General features: G+C 41.9%; 1 protein-coding gene across 1 annotated transcript in view; it reads right to left on the bottom strand.

Moving 5' to 3' along the window:
• DHRSX (dehydrogenase/reductase X-linked) overlaps nucleotides 1–25,845 on the bottom strand; it is a 172,435-nt gene that overhangs the window by 39,865 nt on the left and 106,725 nt on the right. Inside the window, 2 exon segments of the mRNA XM_076358422.1 lie at nucleotides 9,262–9,469; nucleotides 24,253–24,354. Coding sequence (XP_076214537.1) covers nucleotides 9,262–9,469; nucleotides 24,253–24,354 — 310 coding nt within the window.

Here is a 25,845-nt window from a genome sequence, read left to right as displayed (position 1 = left end):
ATATCTCTTGGATAATCTGGATCTCAGGTTATTGAAGATTGTCACACATCTTTTAAGATTATCTCTGGATTATATCAAGAAGAGCTCTGAGGCACTCTACACCCAGTGGTGGAAGGCTTCCTAGCTGTTCTGCAATAGAGCTTTTAAGTTGAAGGAAGCAATGGGTCTTCTTATGGTTTCTTCCACCAGAATGCACGTAGGGCCATAAAATGGCCCAGGAATAACTTGGTCAATCCCAAATCTTATTTCTGTTTCTATAAAATAATTTTAAAACTGGTGTAGACTTTTCCAGACCAACTGCAGATTCTGGGCTTTTCATTCTGGGACTGAGAGGGAACCGTAGGGTCTGGTTATGTGTAATAAAGTGCTGCCATTTCAAATCCAGCACAGTTCACCTAATGTGGTTAGCAGATTTTCAGTAGACTACATGAAATATGTTGGTGTATATGTGAAGACAAGGTAAGGTTTCATTTCGTGATGGGCTGAACCCACTGCACTGCCTTGGAGTTGAGGAGGCGTCAAATGTGTTCTGCAAGTGCAAATGTTCAACACGCTGAAGGGCTGGTCTGTCTTACCAGGACAAACATGGCTTGAACGTACACACAGACTGCAAAATCATTTTTCCTCCAAGGTGTCTATAAATACTGTGCAGAAAGTCCCATGCCATCACTTTCTGTCCACAGACGCAACACAAGACCATCAAGTCTGGCACAACAAAATAATTTTGAAAATCAGTTTTTGTTTGTTGAAACAATCTAACAACTTCTGCTTTTTCAAAGTTTTCTTAAGTAGTGAGGATATGAGTATCACAGCTTCAAACTGAGAGGTAAAACTGACTAACTCCCAGTACAAGGACCAAGCTCATAAAGAAAGTCAACTATTTGTTAAAAACAGTCCTGAGAAGTCTTCCCCTCTGTTGGAAGATAGCTAACCTAAAGAAGAAATACGGCTGAAACGCCAACACGTACAGGAGATATTAAAATGTGGAAGTTTTCTGCACCCATGAAATGACTGATAGCCCAGACACGGCAGGAAAGGCTTTTGTTCGTGTGAGACCATACATCACCAGCAGCCCTTGGCTGCTGTCAGAAAAGATACAGGATTTAAATAAGCGTATGAAAGGGGCCTGTGAAGAGGGGAGTCTTACTTAAGGAACATAAACAAGTCAACTTCAGCACACAAAAAAAACCTGCTAGAAATGAGTAACATACAGTGGCTCAAAGCGGTCCATAGCCAGCATTGCAAAATGGTTATTTCAGAGTACCATAAGTGACAGTGACAGCAGTAATTTTCTCTACCGTTTAGCCTTAGAGTTGTTTTTTTGTTTTGTTTTATAAATATCCCAATACTATGTCTGGAAATTTCCCAATACTATACCCTGGAACACTGTAAATAGAGGTCTGTAATGGAAAAACAAGCATTTCCTAAGAAAGGGCATGGCATGGCCTGGGGCCAGAGCGCATGAGGTCTCTTCCACTTGCAAACACACCAGAAGCAAGTGAAGCCAGGCAGGTTTGGCTTTCCAGGAAATGACGAGAAGTTTCATGTCCAAACCCTGAAAAACCAACACAGAGTCACAGAGCTGCCCTGCCCCAGCTCTCACTGAAAAAAAGAATTAAAAGATTCTGCTGCTTTGGCAGACTGATTGATTTTTGGTGGTAATTCAGATACTGAACACCCCCCCCTTTGAGCTGACAACCAAAAGATTTCATGCAAAACTCACAGTATTTTAATTTGGACATTTCCGCAGTGCCATATTATAGCTAGCATCACTGTTAAAAGCTTTTGAGCTTCTCAGAAAGCTACTGTGAGCCACAGTGCTCCTTGGTCTTTGTCCTTCTTGGGAGGCTGACATGGTGCTGTGTACAGCCAGCCTCCACCTCCCATGACAAGAAATGCAGGAGAACCGCAGCACCTGACACATAACGAGAACAGAAGAAATGGATCAATGAAGCTGCAACTATATGAGACATTCTGGCAGTATTAAAACTCCTGGGGGCTAAAATATTTCACTTTTACAGTGACTTATTTTGTTTAGAAAGTATATTTTTCATAAACCCCACATTTTTTATAGAGAACTCGATTTAATCAAAAGACCAATTTTCCTTCACAGGTTTAAGTATTCAAATGCCTGGTCTGCTTTTGAACAGACAAAGTTTTCCTTTGCTGAAAGAAGAAGTTTAGGACGGAGAGCAGAGAAAAAGGTTAAGAGTTATCATTTGTAATTGCAGAGGCAGAGGTCTGCCTTTGCCTCCCTCCACTACAGCTTGTAATCCTTAATGCACATGGCAAGATCAGGGACGTACGGTTGTGAAGAACCAGGAGCAATAGCAGGGCTGAACCCAGAGGGGATTTGTGGAAGGCAAGCTGATCATTTTGAACGTTTCCCTTAACATGTTATTCCAGGGATTTACAGGCACATGTGCCAGCTTTCCCCAGCTACGCTAGGCAGCTCGAAGGACAACTCCACTGAAAAGGTACTATGAGGATGGTGGTAGTTAGAGCAATTGAGAGGAATGCTAAAATCATTTGAATAATCACCCAGGACCTGAAGTCCAAAGCTTTTAAGGTTCACTCAGCCTTAGTGAGTCTTTTTGCTCACAGGGAGATGTTAAACTAACCTTCCCCTCTCAAGGGTGACAAGCTATCTCCACTCCCTATTCTCCCAGGCAAAAGTCCCTTTTGCCTTCTCTGTCACACGAGTGCAACACATTAACTTTCAAATTACCATTGAACCGTCTCGCCGTTTTGGAAAACAGCACGTCTGCGAGATCCACTGTCCTGTGTGCCACAGGGAGTTCACTTCACTTCACCCACCCAACCCGCTCTGCAGGCAGAGGCTGAGCAGCAGAAACGCCCATATATCACATACCTCCCAACACGCTGCAATTTTGAACTCGTTCAGAAACAGTGTCCTATTAAATCATTAACCATTATTAATAATCCTTTGTTAAGACCATTAATCCCTTTTAGACAAGAAGGAATTTAACATTGTGACACACAAAGTAGCTACATTTAATTTCCCTGAATACATTAAAGTCTGGCGTTACCTTTGTGACGGTAGTGTTACACTGTGTTATTGTTCTTCAGAAACCAATGAACCCTAAAAGTATTTTGATTAGACAGAACGAAAATACACTGGTAAATGTAAAATTAAAACTTTCCAAAGTTGGCATCCTGACTTAAACATTTCTTCATTATTGGTTGCAGGAATGGCTAGGGATCACCTGTGGCCTGCAACAGGGATAAACCACATGCTGCATATGAACTAAAACTCTGTCTTTTGGATTGATGAACTGGTCTGCTGATATAATAGCCCACTTTTTTTTTTTTAATTAATTTACAGAATTTGAGATCTGTGCCTTCACCAATATACTTATATTCCAGGCCAGCAAGTAAATTTTTGCAATTAATGCTAATTGCTGCAAAAGCAAGGGATCATTCTGCAAAGCAGAAAATCCTTTTGCATTTATACAGAAAACATTTTGCAAAGAAGGACTGAAATACCCTTATGTAGGTGCATTAAGCATTTGAATACTTACCATCTAACTATAGACAGGAAAACTTGGTAACCTGCTGCAGGAAGATGTTTAACTGAATACAGCAGTGTGCTGCAGTTGGCATTTGGTCCTGTCAAGGGCACATGATTTATCTTGCAAATAGAACCAGAATATGTAATAAAAGTCACTGTGGGGAAGCTGTTTAAACAATACAACTCAAAAAACCCCATATATTCCTTGAGTAAAATATAATCTGTAATAACATGTATCTTATTGTCTAGAACAATCTGTTATAATTACAATTTCTGTAGTTTTCGTAGCATTTTATTAAGCAGAAGTCCAGTGACACAGGTCTTTATATGTAACTGTGAAAGACTTCTGTACTGACTAAAATGGATTAACTAATAAAAGGGTAATATTTAAAATCCCTCCTACTCCCTTTTACAAATTTTCCTTTGTTGTTTAAAAATTTGGAAATAAAACAATAGTACTATGCTACTACTATGCTACATCAGCTTCATGTTTGCTTTTGCTTGAATTGAAGATATTGTGCATCCCATAAGTTCTTCCAGTCAGAGAGAATTAAGAAACTACAAGTGATAGGTCAGTTGTGAAAAGGCACTGAAGGAACCAACTGGGAATTTAAAAAAAAAAAAAAAAAGCTTTGAAGAAAATGTTGACTCATCAAACCATTCTTAGGGAAAAAAACTGTTTTAAACAAATGACCAGCTTAAAAAAAAAAGTAATCTGAAACTGATGGAGATACCTTACTTCAACAGGATGAGTTAGAAATTAAAGTCTGGAGTTTCAGTTTGATCAACATTATACTTCAATTTACAAATAAATTAGAAATAAAATATTCTGAAATCACTGAAATCAATGGTTTTGGTCTGAAAAATGGATTCATATTTTCCAAAAGTAATTTGACATTTTAATTTTTCATTGCTATTCATGGACAATATTTTTAAAATCTCAGCAATGCTGATGGGACAAAATCCTCAACTTTCTGCCCAAACTTAATACAACTTCATTTACCAACAAACATCACACACACAAAAGACGTGAGGATGAAGGACACCACCCATCCAAGAAAAGGAGGTCTCCAGGGACTTTGCTAGACAGATTTTCCCAGCAGTATGTGGCACCTCCTGTTACAGCCCTTATGAACAGCCTAGCAGAAGAGATAGATAAACTGGAGCTGCCTCCTCTCCCCAGCATTATCCCAGGTCCTGGGCAGAGCTGTCTACCCTATTTTATACCAGCTAAGAAGCACATATGGCAGCCGGGATTTCTGCAATTCCTTTCATTCAATCTCTGTTGTCTCTGACATGATTCATGCACTAGGGTTACAGGGAAAAAATACAGAAATTATCTGGGGACTGTACCAGCTTGGAGAGTTACAAAAAACATCAGCTCCTTCTGCAGTGAGAGAGAAGAGAAAGAGAGCAGAAGAAGTGTGACTAACTGTTCCTGAATATACAGGAGACGTGAACCAGAAAAGGAGCTGTGTTACTGTGGCTGGGGAGTTCATAGATCTGTGATTCACAGTATTACAGGGCCCATTTGGCATGCAAAAAGAGAGAATGATGAAAGGAATAGTTAGTCATGGAGACAAAGCTAGACAGAACACACAAAGATGCTACCCCCGGGAAAGGGAACATATTCAGGTGTGACCCACAGCCTGGGGAAGGGAATAAGCTCATCTTTTCTTTATTTTCCTAAAATTCCTTCTTACTTTGATAGGTAGAGTACTTGAAAGAGTGCCCTCCATCCCAGCCTTGTAAGAGCACCATGAACTCCAGTGCACTGTTCAAGCCTATCTCAACCCAAGAGGATGGCATAATGTTCTTCAAACTTTTGCTAAAACCAGACAGCCATATTCTCTCATGACCATATTTTTTTCTTCTCTCACTTTAGAAAGTATTATTTAAGACAGGCAAAAGAGGAAAAAAGGACACCCTAGCTATGCTGTTAGAGTCCACAGTGTACTACCCTCAGCATGTAATTGCTGAAATCACCACTGTTGAAATGCTTGCAGATAGCGTTTCTGTTAAACTTTCACCTCCCTGAAAACACTCATATTCGAAGTAGGGACGAAGGAGAATGATTTGCCTTAGGGATCCCTTTGTCGACTCATGTGATTGCTGTTGAAAGTGGTCTGGATCTAAAAGACCACAAAGGTGTTTGATGTTCTTCATATATCCTTCAGCAAAAGAACTGGGAGAACAGTCATTGCTTTTGTGCGTTTGCATTTTCAATAACACACATGAAACAAGCTATGCCCTGCCAGTTTGGAACAAGCTCTGTCCTGCCTTGATGTACCCATGCCCTGTCTCTTTTACTGGTGTGCATGAAGAGGATGGGCAGGAAGGGGGAGAAAAGACATTAATAGAGGAGAAATAGGACTGGGGCTAGGGGGAGAAGATAAAAGGAAGATAAATGGAGAGGAGAAAATGAACTGGTGGGCGGAAATAAGACACCCCCCCCAAAAAAGAGGGAAAAATGAGATAGGGAGGCAAAAGGCAATGGAGACAAAAAAGCTCAAAGGACACAGGTGAAGATGAAACTATGAACACAGAAGTCAAGTAGGCAGGCATGAAGAGAGAGATAACACAGGAAGAAAAATAATGTAAAATGCAAGGAAAATCAAGAAAAAATTAACAACCCTCCCACCAAAAAGGAGCTGAAAAGAGAAACATGGATGAATCAGATTGGTAAGATGGCAGAAAGCAAACCAAAAAGGAAAGGTGGAAGACAGTAACACAAGCTGCACTTAATACTGTTCATGGGACAGACCTTACAACAATTATTTGTTATGCTGTTGCCCTATGGTCACTGTGATATGGATGACTTCGGGCTTCAGAGCACAACTCTGAGCAGCAAGTACAATGGGAGCAATGGCCACAACTGTGACTGCCAACCCAGAGTCTCCTGAGTGGGAGAACGATCCCATAGAAAACTCTGTGATAAAGCAGAGAACTGAGCCTTGGTTTACTGTCTCCTTTATGTCAGGACAGTCTTCTGCCTTTCCTTCTCTGCCGTGTTTGATGGATGGATCCCTCCTCTGCCACCGTCACTCACCTCCAGTTCGGACACTAGCCCAAACAAAATCTAGGAATAACGGGACAAGGGCATGGTAAACAATTCAGTCTGCTGCCACTGGTAATTTTTCCAGCACAGAGTACAGCCCCCTTTCTCCACTGTGAATAAATGAATTCAAATTGTTTTGCTGCCTCCCTGTAAGGTAAGGACTACTGGCCAATCTGGGAACATACACCCAAGTGTGAAATGAATTATGGCCAGCTAGTGCAACTCAAAATAAGGAAAAAGCCAGCATAAAATTTTTAGAAAGATTTCCCATTCACACAAGCGGCAAAAATGAGGGATGGCATCACTGGGAAACTGTGGCAATTCATGGAACACTATCATAGCACAGTGCTCACCATGGGTGTCTTTACCACATCCATTAAAGCTCTTAAATGCTGCTCTGAATCACAAGGCATCTCCAAGGCCTCATGGTGTAGGCAATGCCTGTGTATGGTACCCTGCAACAGTCCTCCAGGGTTGCTAAACCACCCGCTCATCCTGTAGGCACACACTCGAACACACAACCGATCTCACTGTTTTTAGCAGCACCGTTTATGCGATAACTAATTATTCACCCGAGTGGGGGCTTATCGGCAGTTAGGCTAAAAAAAAACAAACCAGGAGTATCTTCTTCCTCCTGAACCAAGAAAAGGTTTGGAGCTGAATCCACAGCCCCCTCTGGGTCCCACCGGTGTGCCTGTGTGCTCGGAAAGCAGGCACCGCTGCTGCCCCCGAGCAATTCAGAGCATCCATGTGGGAAAGAGCAGGCAAAATCAGCCAGAGTATGTCGTCCTTTATGGCTCTTCTTACACCAATAAAGTTGAAATGTAAAGGGCAGAGTTTGGCACAAAAGCTGCAGGTAGATCTCACTGGTATATTATTATTTTTTACATCGGATTGGTCATGTTCATGCTCAACCATAACTTTCCTAACTGAAACATTCTGGTTCCTTTAAAATATGAGTTAATAATGATGAATCACAGGTAAGGATGGCCCTAAATTAAAGAGGCACAGTACAAGGCTTTGCTATCATCAAGGAAACTACTATTATCTAGAGGCATGGAACAGCCACATTTAACTTTGCATTCTGCACTTTAGCCCAAAGAAATACTAATTACACTCCCCTTAGCCCTCTTGCGTGGTGCCATGCAGCACATGCCCATCAGAAACAATGAATACATACATCAAGTGAAGAGTAAGGGTAATTTCCTGTGGTTGTTTTACGAGCAAGAGATTAAACTGCGACTACCCTGCAGAGTTTAAACAATGTGCTTGTAATAAAACTGATGCTGTAGCATGTAATCAGAAGACAAACAGAAAGTTTGACATGCTTAATGCAGCATTCATATGTAAAATGTCTGCAGTGGAAACAGCCCAGCCCTCTAATTTCAGTCTTTGTTCCACAATGAAACCTTGGGCCAGGTGCCTCTGAACATGTGCTGAAGTCCCTGTCAAAGGACAGAGACATAATTTCTCCATGGAAATGAGGCAAAACTCAAACTGGCTCTGTGCAGGCAGAAACACTCGGGAGCTGATCAGAAGACAGGCTCTGTTTGAGCCTGTTAGTAAGCACATAATTGCCACACATGACTGCATGGGGAAATTTTGAAATGTATCTCAGTTATCCTGCCCGTTCCTCAATTAACTAAACAACTCTACACGGTTCCTGTATGACACCAGAGACATTTACCTCATCGTTTGACGTCTTCCTAATATTAGAAATATCCCGTAGACATTCACCCACAGTTTTCCTAAATGAAAGTAGTTGGACAGAATATGGCCATGCATTTTAACCCATCTTACTGGGTTAAAAACCCAAGGCGGCTGCACACTTGGATCTCGGTAAGCTCTCAGGGAAGTGCAGGGGGTGACCCAGACAAGAGCCGGGGCTCTAGCATTTGCAGTGAACCACCAGGCTGATGTGCGAGAGGGCAAGCACCACGGGGACAGGAGGGATGACACAGCCCGGGGATGGGAGGCAGGCGGAGAAGCTGGAGAAGGGCTGTGAGGGAGGCAGAGGTGGGGGACCAGAACGTCAGGAGTGGTGCAGGACAAGGCGGAGACCAGAGGCAGAGGGAAGGGAGGATGGTGTGCCAAGAGCTTCAGGCCAGTGGGCAGAGCTGCCAGGGAGGAAGAAGCAGCAGGCAGCGTGTGGGCTGGGTGAAGCTGCGAGGCAGCCGGGCCTAGCTGCCACCCCAGAGCCAAGTGCTGGGGCAGGGAGCTAGCGGCCACAGGTATCTGTCTGCGTCCATCTGAGGGCAGGATCAGGGCCTCTATGTATGCATTCACTTGAGGACGAAGTCTATTAGCATTCGCCCAAGCCATTTTAAAACATCCCAGTTACTGAGAGTCTCCCTGATTAGGCAGTGAGGAGTCCAGGCTCTGCACCACAACCATCACCACAGTGTAAGCATCAGAAAGGAAGCAAGGCTTTCAAGGTTCAGAATAAAAGACCCAATTTACAAGGTTTTGTAATTATTTGTATCTTTGACTGAAAGCTGCAAGCTTTGCTCAAGTCTGAAAGATACTTAGCAACTGCTTGAGAATCACTGTTCATTTAAAAAAAAAAAAAGGCAACAAACCCCCCCAGATTCAGTACTCAGTGACAATTCTCCTGGAGTTTAATCTGCACACCCTTACTGCAGACCAGTGAATACCAAAAATGGATTAGTACCTGCTTTGTAAGTCATTCAGGTGCAATTTGCCTACATAATGGGTGGCTGACGAGACAGTGATGATCCTAGCGTTGTGACTGTGCGTTCCTGATTGCTTCAGCGTATCCAAGAGGAGGTTAGTCAACAGGAAGTGTCCCAAGTAGTTCAAGCCGAAGTGCTCCTCAAACCCATCCTCCGTCTTCCTTTCAGGGACCAGCATCACCCCAGCTGGAGGATAAAGTAGAGGCAAAACCTGTTGATTTATTTCAGAGAAGGAGCAAGCTAGAAGGAGCACGGCATTTAGAGCAATGAGTGATTGGTGATGGCATGTGAAGTGTAAAGCCGACACTGATTGATTCCTGCCGAGAAAAATGTCAAAATCCCCACTTCAGTTCCTTTATCCAGAAAACAGGTAGACTGACTCTCTCCCTCCCTCCCTCCCTCCCTCCTTCCCTGCAGAATTGCAAGGATAAATGGGTTCATTTGTGAAAAGTGTTCTGAAGACATTAAAAGTTGAGTTAACCCATTGCTGTCGTGCCGGAACTCAATGCTGCAGAGCCACAACAATAATTAATCCATCTATAATAGGTGTGATCCCAACAACATTCCCTCCATCAAAGAGCTCAGAGCAGTGGAGACAAGACCAGGCTAAGCAGCAGACCTGCTCTCCCAGATGACTTTCTGCTGAGTCCTGGCTGGAGTTTAAAGATCTGTTGAGTCTTCGTCTGAAATCTGCAACTTCTACCTCACTGGTGTGTGTGAGAAAAGATGTAGTAAATTTACCCAATATATCTTAATTACTGTGCTTACAAGCAGCTGCATATTGAAATGAGTTTTTGAATGCTTATTTTGGCAATATTTTTGCATATATTTCTACAAACCACAGTTTTCAAACTCAGTGCCTAAAACAAGTATCCACGTCCCTAGCACACAATGTTGATTTCAGCATCTTGCAGAGAATCCTGAGCTCATGCATAAACTATATCGTGTACTGAGGCTGTGTGGGGGATAGCTATCCCGCTATAATTATAATGTGGACTTGAATGTTATAAATTATTCTTATTTTATTAAAATTTAATTATCGTACAAATGGACCTGACCTTTGTAATTTATATGTAGATGGATGTGGCTCATGGAGAATAATGTTGCAGGCCATTTGTCTTCTCTCTAAAACACATGGATACAATACAGCAGAAAGGCCACCTCTGCTCACAGACGTGAGAGTCAGCTTCATCCTCGTGCTACTTCATGTGTCCACTAAAAAGCCTTTAACGTCCCATTTCTTGACATCAGCCCAGTGATGGCATATGAAATTACCATTTTAAATTACACATGCTGTGCATCTGCACCATTCCTTCTTTGGAGGGGTCCCACCACCTGACAGTCCTGCTTCGTTACTGCTGCTTGGGCTGAGGAGGAGATATTTTCAGGATCTTTTCAGCATGGCCAACACCCCATATCGATTCACCTATGGCTGCCTCTTGCTTAATGGAACAACTGGAGAAGCAGCGTGAGGGGAAGAAATGAGAGAAGACGACAGAGCAAACAAAAGGTTTGGGTGTAACACAGTGTACCTGCATATGGAGACCTTAAGACTGAACATGAGCGACGCTGGCTGATGGTATGACAGAAGAGACACAACACAAATTACATGACGGGGCTCTACAAAAGCTCTGATTGGCATCTCTCTCTGTCATTATAGCCACTCTCCCAGATCCCTCAGAATGATGGGAAAACCCAACTGCCGGGTGTGGTTTCTCTGCATGACAAATCTCAACTTTAACAACGGAAAGATGCAAATTAGAGGGTGTCTGGTGGGGTGTCCCATTGTATTCTCCTTCCTCAGCAGCACTTACTCTGATGCATGGTGCAACTGCTCACAGAGTTGGAAACAGATTTCCATTTCCTCCATAATCTGCATATGCGGCCTATAATGACATCCAGAGCAGTGGCTGGGACTGAACACTGGTGTGAAGGTTACAGACAGACAGAAAGGTGAAACAAGTCCTGCTGTGACTTTTTATTATTTTCTCGGAAGAAGGAAAGGGCGAGAAGGGCAACAACCCCCAAGCTCCCAGACCAAGTCTCAGCCTGCTACAGTGCGAGTTTTAGCAGAGACGGGGCTTAGCACGAGCTGTCAGAGGGCAGATGGGAACAGCACCACATCTCTGAGCACCCGGGCTGGTACAAGGAAACAATTTGCATCTCTCTGAGGCCCATCCTGCCCTCCAAAGCTCTGACACTTGGAAAAGGCGGGAGGAAGCAGTTTGCCAGAGATCTATTTGCAGCAACACTGGTAAAATGCAAGCCCAAGAAAAGGCGGCCAACATAAAACAACCCTACCACAGCAAAGCTGATGTGAACCCAAAATGCTGCTTCTGCGTCTGATGGGGCTGCTGCAGGGCTCACTATAGGCACCTCCATGCGCACACACACACTTCTGCCATCCGAGTCAGACGGAGGGATGGAGGAATTTGTCTGGAGAGAAGTGCAGCAGATGACTGCTACACACATTCAGCTTTGCATCACGACCAGCTGGCAAACCCCGGGAGGCTGTCACCGCTTACATCAGCCCTGAGGATGCCTGTGCTACAGCAACTGCCCCCTCGACCTCCGGAGAGGCGTGGGATTTCAACAGCACATAGAGGTTCTGCCCTCCACCCCAATTAGTCTCCACCATCTGTTCTGCACGTCCTGGAAGCAGAAAACAGATCTGAGCTCAGGTCAGGAGATGGAAAAAATTTACACTCATGCAACGCACAACTGCTAAGATACACATTCCCGAAAATTATTTTGCTCATTCTTCAGGAGCTTCCTCTAAGCAGAAATTGTGGTCAAGTCCTTGAGCAGGCACAATCACGTCTGCCTGCATTTGTTGCTGCTACAATTCCCTTTTTGTCTTCAAGAGCTGGTCAAATAATATTAACCCAAAATATCTTTGAAATATTTTTTTTTTAAGGCTTTCATCTTTGAGGTGGTTCATATCAAGGGTATCAGAAAATCTTGCCCTGCAATTTGAGGGCAGTTTCTCTTATTTGAGGAGAAGCCATTTTAATTCACCGAGAGCGAGCGTACAAAGGAATACCCAACAGGCAACTGAACCTGGCTGCTTCTCTGACAAAAGGGGAAACCTTGTAAGTGTAGCAGAAAGCTCTCTTTTTTAAATTATTAACTACCTAACATTCAGTAGATACTGAAAGTGGCATGCTATTGATTTTCGTTTGTCCAGAAACATCATCAGCTTTACTCAAGGGCCCCAAATGGTAACTCAAAGAATGAAAGTTCTTTCTATTTTTAATTCTTTCAATTAATCCGATAGTATTTGAAACATTAAAAAATGTTGTGGGTTTTTTTTTACCTTTACCTCTTCATTGTAAACTAAGAATGATTTTGCTTATTCTTCTGGTATGGAATCCATACAACCCAGTATCTTTCTGATTTTAATTATCAGTAGTCAGTCTCCTCAGGTTTTTGGAGTGCATGTGAAATTTGAAGTGGCAGCACACAGTCCATTAACGTCAAACACCTCAGTTGTGATACAATTTTCTTACATGTTTTTCCCTCTGATTTATCTGGATTGTTTCCAGAAGATTTATTTTTAAAAATGTCACTAATATCAGCACGGCATTAGAAAATGAATTAATAAGTAAACTGAACATGAGCTCTTACTTTGTAATTGATTAGCTGTTATTGAAATATTCAGGCAAAAGATTGACAGTATGCATGCAGAAAACTGCCTAAATGACACATCAACGTGTGATTTTGCAAGAGTAGACATAAATTAGAATAAGGAAAATATTTTGCTGCACAACTATGCTGAACAACTCTTCTTCTTACAGACATAGTAATACATTCCAATGTGCTACGGTTATGCATTTATTGTAATATGTTCAAATCATGCACATTTTAATTAGCTATAATGAATAAAAAAAATTCTATCCTTTTTTACTTTTATGACTAGGCAATAGTCATATTTTTCTCTCCAAGAATGAATACACCTCAAGAGAACTGTCTTTGTAAACAGTCATTTATCATGATTTTCTGTAAAAGTTTCTAATGAAACTATTAGTTTGGGATCCATCAATAAATTAGTCCTATGTGATTTGAAGAGCATAATGGATCTGATAGTGCACACAGCATAACCAAAAAGTTTATGACAGTTGTAAATATTACAGGCCAGGCATACCGTATTTTTATTGGATTATATAGGAGAATTTGTACCATGCCTGCCTGTACTGCAGATGATGGTAAACATTGCTGTAATTCCTGTACCTCCCACTGCAAAGACATCCTTCAGCTCCATTATAAAATCTGTTTTAAGAGCCTTAAAAATACAAGTATTTCACTCATCTAGGTTTATTTACAGTGAGCTACTTGGCGCTTTTTAAAGGTAGTTCTCTCAAACTCACTACAAAAGAAAGATTTAAAATCTCTTTTTCACATGCAGAACAAAATGTCTTCTTTCCTAGCCAGGCTCACAGAAGAAGGTTTGGAGGCAGTGCCCCCACATGCAAGTCCTTTTACCCCCAGCAACCCAAAGGCTGGGCTGACAACGCAAGAGGTCAGCCGCATACACTTACATGTAACACCTTCACAGCAGGAGGTGAACCTATATAATCACATTCACCCAATTCTTGCTATTTACACAGAAAAGGTACATACTATACCAAAAAAAGTTCCCAAGGGGAAAACTTAATAGAGACAGTAACTCCAAGTAAAAGTACAAAGCCTTTTCTCCATACAGGCTTTGTACTGGTGTAGCTGATTAATTTAGCAGCATTTTCCATCCCATGAGTGCAGCCACATGAGGCGGCCCACTTCACTTAACATAGTGTCAAAACCGCTCTGCTCTGCACACCCGTACACCAAAAGTTCTATGGGTGGATCTATCTAGCTATAGAATAGCATAGCCCACTTCTCTCCTGAATAGGGACATCTATAGTGGAGTGAACATCTCAATAACCATATAGCAGCATCCCCTGGCTAGGCTGCCTGTATTAGATTGCTCATTCCACCTCGTTCAGTTGGGCTATGCTATCCCAGAATATGCCTGTCCTGTGGATCTCTCCTGGCTAGTGAGCAACAAGAAGGTGCAGTGCCTTATTAGAAGAATTGCCCCCAGAAGCGCCTACTGGAGACACAGCCATACTCACATAACTGCTTTTTACAGGTATGCCTCGTCCGGGCTGCAGAGAGGTGAATTTACAGCACTGCTGCGACACACTGCTTGCTAAGCTAGGTCCGTAACCCAGAGCCCAGCGCTGGCATGCTGCACACCTACTGGTATCCCAGAAAAGTGTTATGAGTCTAGACAGGACCACACACAGAAGCCAGATTAACAGTATATGAAAGCTGAAAAGGCAAAAATCCAAACAGTTCAGAAGAAAAACACAAAAAATACAAATTAAACTTGGTACAGCTCTCCAATGCTACGGTCCTATTTCCTATCTCCCCAGAGGGACTGGTGGAGGTAGTTCAGACTCTTGCACTTCCTAATATCTTCTGGAGCCCTGTATATATGCATATGCAGTTTTCTAAAGCAAACCAGGAGGAAACTGAAGCAAAGCAAGGAATTTTATCCCATGGTGTAACGATGACACCTAGATGACACCCAGTCCACACCAATGCAGTGTGAACTCTAGGTCCTCTAGGTCCTAGGTCCCCTCCTCCGAGGGGAGATGCAAGGACATCTGCTGTTAGCCTGTCTGGCATCAGTGGCGGGACAGTGTCCCGCAGTGCATGGACCTTCCCTGGAGGGGACTGGACGCTGTGAAAACCGGTTTGATAAACAGCTGCCGAGAGCAGGGCAGCACCAGGACCAAGCCCCGGGCTGCAGCGGACAGCTGTCTCCAACAGGTTCAGTCTCTCCTGCCTCTTCCCAGAACAAGGTCCTCCACAGGAGTCTGCCTGAGCCTCTGCTCCAGCACTGAGCAAGTTCCCACTAGCTCTCATCTCCTGCTCCCTTGCAAGGGGCTCTGCACCACCCATTGCCATTTTGGCATGCTGGCTTCCTAACAACTCCCCCAACTCCCCGTGCCGGCCAAAACGCACAGCCCTGCCGAAGCCAACAACAGTGTGCCACTTCCCAGCCAAAGCTCTGGGCTGCACTCCCCTCCCTCCCCTGCCCCCAAAATCTGGTGACCCAACGCTGATCTTATCAAGGAACAGCATGTGTGTGGGAAGGAGGGGAGAGGCTCAGCCCCAGACAAGCATATCAGCTTCATCTGCCTCTCTGCTTCCCTGCAAACGATAAGTTTGTTCTCCCTAATTTTCTTACCTGGCCACTCTAGCTCCTTTGTGTCTGAATCTCATGAGATCTCGCTCTGCATCCTGCAGGCATCTGCCAGTTACATGCCTGGCTCACCCTTCCCTCGCTCCCGAGGCTCGTTTCCTTATGGGGCCACAATCCGTGGCTCTGAGGCTCCCACCAGCTTCCTCATTCCCTCTTCAATATCAACCAGATGTGACGCAGGGATAGATGAGAATTAATTTGTACAAGTTATGTCGAAGTCGGTGGCCAGACAGAAGACAGAAGTTCCAATCACGTCCCCATCGGGGAGGGGATAATTCTCATCTCTGTTAAATGTCAGTAAACTTGCAAAAAAGACGTCAGCCAAGAATTCCCTCACTGCAAGAAAAGGTTCAATCAGTTTCTGCACAACAGACTCTAGCCGTCAAGATAAAGACCCAATCCTCATGAATAATGTGGTGTCTAAGCACTTGCAAGCTCTGGCTGAGACCTCTCCTTATAGTTCAAACATGTCTAATGCCTCTCTTTGTCTTCACTACCCACCCCAGCTCCCTCCCCCTATACTTGCTCTCCTATGAATTTCCTGATATTGAACAAGAATATATGCTACATTCATAGTTTAATTGTTAAAAAGTCTTTCAATCAGTAAACTCAAACGTATTGCCATCAAGTTTTCCCCCATCCTAATGGTTCCCACCTGACAGTCCTGTTTCCCCGCATCAGTTCTTCACTCCATCTTCTGCTGTCTCTCCCTTACAACCTCCCAGCCTCAACCACCTCTCTTTTATTTCAGTTCTCCACACCAAGGCTTCTCATATAAATCTGCCTCTCTTGGAAGTTACGGTCTTGTTCCATCTGCATTCAAACCAGAATTCTTCCTCTTCCACACTACAGGTTTTGTCATTATGCCTAAAAATGCAAGAGCCAGCTCTTCCAGAGACATGTGGTCACTAGCCAGTTGAGGTCACCACCTACATCAGCTCACCAGCCATGTCTGGAGAGACATTTAGGTCCTGAGAGTGCTGAAATCACGTCCCAGCTCCACAGTCACGTTCCAACTGTATATCAAGGTAAAACCCAGACACTCATCACCTCCCATCCACCTCTCCCCACCATGTAGTCTGCTTTTCATGGGACAGAAACTTCTTGTGGAGATCACAGAGGACCCAGGTCCCCAGCCTGGACAGTGGAGAAACCAGGAGGAGCCTGAAGCATGCCACAGTGCCCATCTTCACCCCAGCTCAGAGGTAGCCACAGGGAGCAGAGGGGACGCTGGTGCCCAGCCTCACTGCCGGTGCCTTTGCCTGCACGCAGTTCTTCCTACCACGGCTCGGGGTTGTGACTCCAGCAGAAAGACCTGCTTAGTCTCGACTCAGGACATGCTTGGTACAGGCAAAATCTTTAGCGATGAAAAGGTAAAAGATGTTTTTCAAACTGCAGTGCTTAACAGGCTTCTGACTCAACCCAGCATGGGAATATTCCATGGGTGGTGAAAGGTGCATCTGCCTCTGACACAAACTGCCTGCATTCAAGTCCCCATTCCAAACTGTGATAACACCAGAGCTTTCTAAAGAAACTCGTCATCATTTTTGACATTAAAAAAAAAACAACCCACCCAAAGATGTTTTTCTTGTAATTCTTGGAAACAGATGAACTCTTTTATCTGGATAACAAAAAATAAAATAAAAATAAATTAGCCTTAGGCAAATGCTTGGCATGGAAAGTCTTAGCCCAAACATTAAAAGTTTGGCTAACTAGTAAAGAACTGAAAACTGAGTAATGTCTACTGCTAGTGCTCCCAGATCTACCTCTAATGCTCACAAGGGAGAAGTGGACTGTATTAGCTACGCCAAAGAAGATAAAGCAATGCATCTTTCCACTGAAGACAAGCTCTTAGTTTATCAGTAGGTTGAAGAAAAAAAAGAAAAAAATGCAGACAATCCACATTCAAGGACTATGAGAACAACAACAAATCTTTGTAGGTTCAGAAGAAAATTGAACAGGCTGCAATACCTCCTTAAAAACAGATTCACTTTCTGATTCAATGTCATGCTGCTACCTAGGGAACACACAAAGCACAGGCTAGTTCCCTGGAAAATGTGTCAGTTAAAAGAAGAAAATATGATCCACAACTGAGGTTTTGTTTTCACACTAAAATAAATCAGAGCATTCATAATTGGGTCTGGCTGGAAAAAAACCCCTTTGTTTATGAAAAATATGCTCAGTAAGTATTTGGTTGGCACAACAGTGAGTTATCCCACTCACAATCAGAAAACAGGAAAGTCAGTCACAGCTTTCTAATTCAATAGCAAGTTCTCTTAGAAGTAAAATATCTTGTTTTGCAACTTGTACAAAAATTATTTTTACCTAAAAACTATGAAAGGATTACGTATGAATAAAACATGGCTCACTCCTGCCTCTCAGAAAAGCCAGTGGCAAATGTTTCACACACTTAAGTAGAACCAGTTGGGTTTCCTAATCCATTGATAGCTGAATTTTGTATCTGTCTTCCACTGATAAAACATTCACATTCAGGACATAAAAGCAAATAGGTCAAGAATGTGCAGCATGTGGAGCCTGAGATATTTCCCTTTTCACAAAGTGTTTGATATCAGACACAGAAAAAGCTTTGGAAATAATAAGAAAGACAAAGATAGTATCAAACAAAAGTCAGGATTTTCATGAATGAAATCCTTACAGTTTGAAAGTCAGAAGTAGCCTAAAGTTACTCTTCTAACTTATTAGTTCTTCTAATAAAAAAATAAACCTTTTATAAGAAATCTGATATCTTTATATAGGATACATATCATTCTGGCAGACAACAATGCTATTCAAGTATAATAAAAGCTCTATCTGATGACTGCTGGTAAAAATCTGGGTGCTAGGTAAATGTTGGCATTGCACAATCCTTGGTTGCTCTGAAAAGCTGGGTTGGATACCATCAGCAGTATCATGGTGCTCTGACACGTGCCCAGACAGTTACTTCCAGTACCCAAGGCACCTAATACCTGTAAAGAGCAGTGTGTGATCAGCCAGCCTCCCCATACTTTCCAGTCACCTCTCTTGTAACAATGACCTCTTCTGAAAAATCTAAGTAAATGGCACCTGTCATGCACTGAGCTTCTTCAAAAAATATGGCTCTGAGAGTATCTTCTCATTTTAGAGCACATTAATGCTGCATGCTCGTGTCCTTATGAATCTGCTAGTTTTGCCCATCATCCATGGAATATCCATTTTAAGCCAATCCCCCCACCACCTCAAATTACCTTTTCCAGCTCTAAACATCTCCCAAAGGCCCAGCTCTCCCATGGTTTCTAGTATCTATTGTCCATTACATACAGGTAAAGGGCCACTTGCCCTTCTGCTTATCCTCCTCTCTCTTTCTCCCTGTCTCTCTACACCTTTTCCATCTCAGCTTTGCTTACGTATTGCTCTAATTTGTCTTCGAGGAAGGATAAAGACAAAACATGATGCTGTAATCAAGACACTGGAACGAGATTCAAGAGATACCAGATCCTGAGTTCACCACAGCCTTCCTGTGTGGCTGGAGGAGAAGCATTATTTGTGATGAAATCCAAGTTCCACTGGAGTCAACAGCAACCCTCCTCACTGACTTTCCCTCAAGGCCTTCTCCAGTGAATTTCCACTTCTCTGGGGTTTCTCTCCTTTTCATTTTATAGTCTGTGTAGCCTGCAGCTGCTGTAGAGAGCTGGCTCTTACCTAGTCCAGTGGAACAGGATCTTTTCGTAGATCCCAATGTCATAATGTAAGTAACTATTGTTAAACCTAACTAATCAATAATACCTGTGAATAGGTAGGTACCTATAAAATTGTTTGTATTTGATATATCCACTTGTTCCCACCCTTCAAATCTCACACTTCTTCTGAAGATCTGATCCTGCAAATACACAAGAATAATTTAATATGTGATCAATCATAACAGCATCCATGGGACTACTCAAATTGCTCCCTGCAAAGGATTATGGCTGAACTGCACATGGCTGAACGTGTGTGTAGGTAACACAAAAAAAAAATATATTTCACATACTTACCTACTGATACAGCTTTTATTGTGCCCTAGGAACTAAAGAGGGAAGCTTATAGAGACTTATTCATTCTATCAAGAGACTGAGATTTCTCAGATGATCCACGAAGTACGAAATATGAACATCTGAATTAGCCAGCAGTTCAGAAATATTGATTTTAAATTGGCTTAGATAGGCTTCAACCTGAAAAATATTAACTGTAATCTGTCTACAATAGGCTACTAATATCCTGAAATCTCTAAGTTCTTTTTTTGTGTTTGTGTGCATGCCACGGAATACACTAAATGTCCTCATCGGTTTCTCCCCCTCCTTTCCTAACCTGTAGCCAAAATTACAAACCATTCAATGAACTGCGACAGAGAAGGTAGTTGGCATTTCATTGTTAATGAGTTAGACTGTGCATGTTTAGTATCCATAGGTATTCTGTTATCACTAAAGATGTTGTGATTTTGGTGTTAGCTCTCTTGGTTTTAAGATCGTTAAGTACTGTAAACAATGTATAAGTAAAAACATTAACTACAAGGTGCTGAGAAACATTTCTAGCACACAGAAAAAATGACTGACTTCAAGTTAGAAAAAACCTCTCTGGCATGAAACAGTGACTACTGCTCGTGGAATTTTATGAAGTGTTTTACTATCTGTCCCTTTTGCAACCACAGGAAGATAGCAATCTTTCTTAATGGGTCTTAACAGCAATACCATTTTAATGAATGTATTAAATAATTACACTAATGTACACGCTGCAATTTGCTAAATGCTTTTCCACTGTACAAAGACACAGTTCTTTTCAAAAACAAAAAACAAAAAATTGGCACCCAATTGCTAATTAGCGGACTAGAAGACATATTCTTCTGACCTTCTGTCAGATTAAGTTTTCTAAACTGCTTGTACTGCATCCATCTTTCTGTGGCTCACAGTTCAGCTATTTAGCTTACCCTTTTTTTTTTTCCACAGAAAAGGAATTTGTTTTCTGTGTCATAGCATTTTTCTCTTTTTAGCACTCGCACATTATATTTAAAAAAAAATGTTTATGTAATACTCTATTTGCATCTTTAATATGTTTTGTTTATTTTAAAAACCAAGAGATGCAGAAAGCATAGAAATGGCACAACAGGCCTTTATTTGTTAGGTGAAATAATGCGTGCATTCAACCAAATTTTTCCTTTTAAGTTAGAAATTAGAAAGTTAAATGTATATGCTAAAATCAGCTATAACAAAAAGAGAGGAGGTGACTCTAGTGCACCAATCTCCATTCTGAACGCCCTAAATGTTCACGTAACATTTCTTAAAGTGCCTGAATTAGTTGGATACCTAAACCTTACTGAAATTGTTGTGGGACCCGTGTGTCTAGCTCTAGGAGAATACTTAGAAACTCAAGATTTTCGTATTAATTTAATTTCCAACTAGATCCTTGAGCTAGCCAAGTGATGGAGCGCAAGTGATGGAGATACATTTTTTTAAAAAATCACCAGTCACCTGGAAAACTGCTGAATTTCATAATGATCTTAGGTTAGATGTAGTGTTGATTATTTGCCTAGCACAGTAATTCATGCCAAATCACTTGTCTAATAATATTTCAATGTTAATTTCATAGTTTGCGTTATTGTATAATGTTAGAACTTTCCTCAATTCATCTTGAAATGTTTGGTTTTTTGATAGGTTCACACAGGCCCACAACAAATATCACATACCTTCACATACATACAGGATACATATTCATGGAGATAAGATGTGGAAAGATCACTAATGGATAGACATGATTATATCAATCAATTTAAAAGATTTTGATTTAAAGCAATTAAATAATACTAATATAGTGTGCAAAAAAATGCAATGTAACAGTTCTTGGCATTTTTACATTAAATGTAATAAAAGAGTAGAGGCTTGATAATAAAACGTTTGATCCTATGAAGACAGTGAGGAAAATTCTTACTGGGTTGCTGACGGTCTGATTCAGAAGTCATGGGAACCACACAAAGTCTGATTTTCAAAACCTAATGGAGACTTTCCATTAGCCCCAACAGACTTTGGGTCAGACTCTTAAAAGCCTATGACTGCCTACAAATGCATTGTGCCGATGCCTGGCCCACAGGCTGCTCCCCATATGCTAAAAAATAAAAATACCTCTTCATATCAAGAACGCTAGAGCTTCAAGATCTGTAAGAAATAAGAAAGTACTAGGTGATACTAAGAAACCTACTATTCTAGATGCATACACCGAGTCATAAAAAAATCACCCATGTCATTATGAGATGTCTAATGGTCATGCAAAATGCCTTCCTATTGACAACAGAGTTTTCTGACAGAAAGCGTACACACTCACTGACAACATGCCCAACAACTCATTCCCATCAGACATTTAAAAAGTGCAAGCATTGTTCTCTTCCAGGCACCCAAGCTTCTGTCCAGGGGATCATGCGGTGAAGGTAGTGGAGCCAACTGTGATGAGGCTTTTGAGTGGGTAGTGCCTCCAGCCCTGCAGTCCACAATGGACTGAATCTTCCTTCTTAATGCATTGCATTACAGTGAAAAAAAAAGACAACAAAAAGGAAAGAGGAAGGGAAAGGGAAAAAGAAAAGCCTACCAGTTAGCCCAAACGTCAGCATTTTTCTTGGATGTGCTCAGCACTGATGGAAAGCCAAGAGAAGCTGTTCAAAGGTTTTTGCGTCAGGCCATTTCTCCTCCATTAGGTATGTTCATTTTCCTCTTGTGTACCAAGTAATCACTTGGGCTTTCACTACGAAACTAGTAACAAAACTAAACGCTACAGATTATTTACAAGAGCAAACAAAAAGGACCGAAAACAAAACCGCGGGAAAGAGCTTTCAGAAGTGGAGGCTGGTATCTTGCCAGGTAAAGGTCGGAGACTAACCTAATTATATGGGAGTCTTTACAGCAGCTTTGGACGTGACCGCTTCTGTGATTCTGTTAAAGATTCAGCAAAAAGCAGAGTTGGACCATTCATTTCATTGTAGTTTCTAACAGGATTTTCTCAAACAACAGGTTTCTCTGCCAACTGTATTTGGTAACCAAGCGTAAGTGAAATCAAATGCCCTTCTTGCAGGCCACGAAAATATAGACTGAATCAGGCAAATATTAGTCTCAAGCGTCTTTCTTAAAAGAAGCTTTGGGCCTACACTCTTTGGTCTCATATCATATTAGGCACATGAGGAGATCTATTTTCATATAATTTTGTTCCTTGATTAAGAAGACATATTCAACTGCAATTTTAATCCATCCTGCTTCAGCAGCAGCTAGGGCAGAACAAAATCATTTATTCAAGAGGGCTACAAGCTGTGCTGTTGCTTCAGACCCATCATTTCTCCCCCAAGCTGTCCCCAAGCGCCTGCTGCACAGTCCTGGCTTTGCTCATGCAGACAACCGGTGGAGGGCAGGGGATGCCTGATGAGTGCATAGATCTCAAAACCTTTTTCTCCACAAAATGCTGTTTTTTCAAATAGTGTTGTTCCCATCTGTGTAACAGTTTGTACTCTGCATCTTTAAAGTAGGTATGTAAAACTGGAAAGATTTTGTAACCGGGATGAAATATCCACTACCTTTAATTGTTGCACAATTAAAATAATAATGGTAGGATTTTTTGACTAATCAAATAAAAAAGAACATTTAATTGAACATTTCATTAATGTTTCATATCAATCAGGAAATAAAATACTCTTAAATTTTTATTGCAATATTTGCTTGTGTTACTGAGAGCTCTTTAAGGCATCAACGAATGTAACAAACCCATTTATTTACAGCACGTTTGCCCTCGCTAGGACTGAAGGGTGCACAGGAAAACAGAAAATGTTCTTTGGGATGTCTTAATAAAAATACATGCAAATAATTGGGAAAACAAGAACAGCAGCATGTAACAGCAGAAAACTTCTAAAAGAAGACTAAATTGTTGCTGGCGGGTTTTTCCCCTAGTTAAATAGACAGGTGAAAATTCCCCTTTAGGAAAGTGCATGCAGAGCATGCAAGGCTTTTGGAGGAAAACTATTGTACAGGCTGGTTTCCAAAAATACTGTGGCTATAAAACATAATTAGATGACAACTATGTGAATAACAAAAGTTAAAATCCCTAAGAGTAATGAGATTCATTTGGTAATTGTATGAATGCAAGATAGATGTCGCCCTTTTAATTTGTTCTCTGACCACTGAGGACGCAGCTTTATGGACAACTTTCCCAGCAGCACCTTGATCTAAGCAATGACTGCTCTGAGATCATTGGATAATTTGCTAGATTATATTTCAGATGGATTAACCCCAAACCCAGCTCATCAGGCAGCCACAGTAAACTCATGTGTTCATACAGGGAAAATACAAGGGGAGAGAAAGTAAATAAAGGTGAAAGGACAGGTTTTCTACAGACATAAAGTACAGCTTTCTTTTCCTTTTTTTTTTTTTTAATTAGGGATGCTGAGATTCTTGTGCAGTCGCCTGATTTTTAGTGCTGGAGAGCTAAAAAACACAGCAAAGGAGCAAGACTTGCAATAACATCACGAGCAGGGGTGGCACTGAAGTGTTCAGCCTGCTCAGCTAACAATCTCCCCCAAAAATGCAATTTAACTCCTAGGAAGAAAACCTTGTTAATGCAGCCATATTGTAACCTGCCATATGGTTCAGATAATCGATTTCAAATGTGAAGTGATAGACAAGAGCCCCATTTGTCACATCTTCCACTGCAGATATGTGAAGAAAAAACGAGGACTCACCATTATTCACCAGGACATGGAGTGGACAATTCTTTGCTCTAAACCGCTGCACAAATTGCCGTATGGACTTCATGGAAGCCAAATCACAGTATAAAAACTCCACTGGGAGAGAAAAGGAGATGAACAAAAACAGATTAAAGTCAGTTACAATGATATAAAAACACACTTATAGACATCAGCAACGACTCCTGTGATAATGTCACCAGGAAAGTAAAGATTCTAAAAATAAACCAGGCTTTTGAAAATTATGGGTGAAGCTGGTCTCAGAAGGTTCCTTCTTTCTCCTTCCTTCCTTCATTTCTATTTTTATACTATTGATTCTTCACAGAGCAAATATGAGGAATGTTGCTGCCAGGAAGTGAAGAAGGGTATCAAACAGAGCAAATATGTCCCAGTTCTCCTGTTTTTTCCACTGCTACTATTTAGGAAGAAGGGCTACAGTTCTTCAGTGCTGAGATGATCAAGACATGGCAGCTGGAAATCAAATGGGGAGAGGAGAAGCCACATCGGGCACCACAATGTTTCCCTGTGTTTCTGATGCCAAACATGCTGCCTATGTTTTTTTCGAGATTATCTGCTGAGTATCTGTGGTCCAAACAGTGATGGAGTCTGACAACACGTTATAAAACAAAGCTTTATTGAGGCAATAGGAAAGATGAGCAACAGCGTGCCCATACGGCGACTTATCCGATCACCAATAGCAAACACGGCATCGTAAGTGATGCCATGGCTCTGGTGGGCATCCAGGGACACTTGGTGTCTGGGTCACCTGGCAGCAACAACCAGGCACGTAAATGCCTTTGAATGCCGGTAAGAGTCATGCCGCCCCTTGGCTCCAGCAATGGCAGTGTGATTTGAGGGGATCATACCTCAGCATGGATACTGTGGGCAGCATCCTGCCTATGCTGCCGATGTTGGTCAAGGGGCAGGGTGGTAGGGGGCAAGGGGCAGGGGGTCAGCAGTCTGCCTATGCCAACGATGTTGGTCAAGGGGCAGGGTGGCAGTGTCTCAAACTATATTAAACACTGATATGTTTTTATTTCCAAGAAAACATGTCTCTAACAAAAGCATCCTTTGTCCAAACCATTAGTCAGCCATTGACCTTCACTAGAACACTACAAAATTAATTAATTAAAATAAAACAGATTACTTAAATCCCCTAATAACTTTAAACCCATCAGGTCTGAAAATTCTCCTCCTGTTGCAGTTGTTCAGCTTTCACCCCCTGACTCTCACAGCACTGCTTCAGCAATTGCCTTGCCTTGCATGACAGCCACGACCAGGGTTATGAAGTGAAAACAAGCGGTGCCCCTCCCCAACAGCAGCAGCTATCCCCACACAAACAATCCAAATTCTTTAGAAACTCTGCAAAGGGGAAAAAGAAAGAAAATTTTGACCTCATCCACCTGTTTTAGCATTTTAGAAAGTATACATATTGCATGCCAGGCTTTTGGCTTGTTTCAGCATTAGCTATGTTTCAAGCAAGAAAATGTGAGTCTCTAGCGCAGATGTTATTCTCTCTTCTGGTTTGCTACACGTCGTAGTGGGACTCCAAGTCAGCTAGATGTTGTCAACTCCACACCAGCCAGACCC

Source organism: Aptenodytes patagonicus, chromosome 1, assembly GCF_965638725.1.
Source record: "Aptenodytes patagonicus chromosome 1, bAptPat1.pri.cur, whole genome shotgun sequence".
In the NCBI taxonomy this organism is placed as follows: Eukaryota; Metazoa; Chordata; class Aves; order Sphenisciformes; family Spheniscidae; genus Aptenodytes; species Aptenodytes patagonicus.
This window is presented reverse-complemented; position numbering and strand designations above follow the sequence as displayed.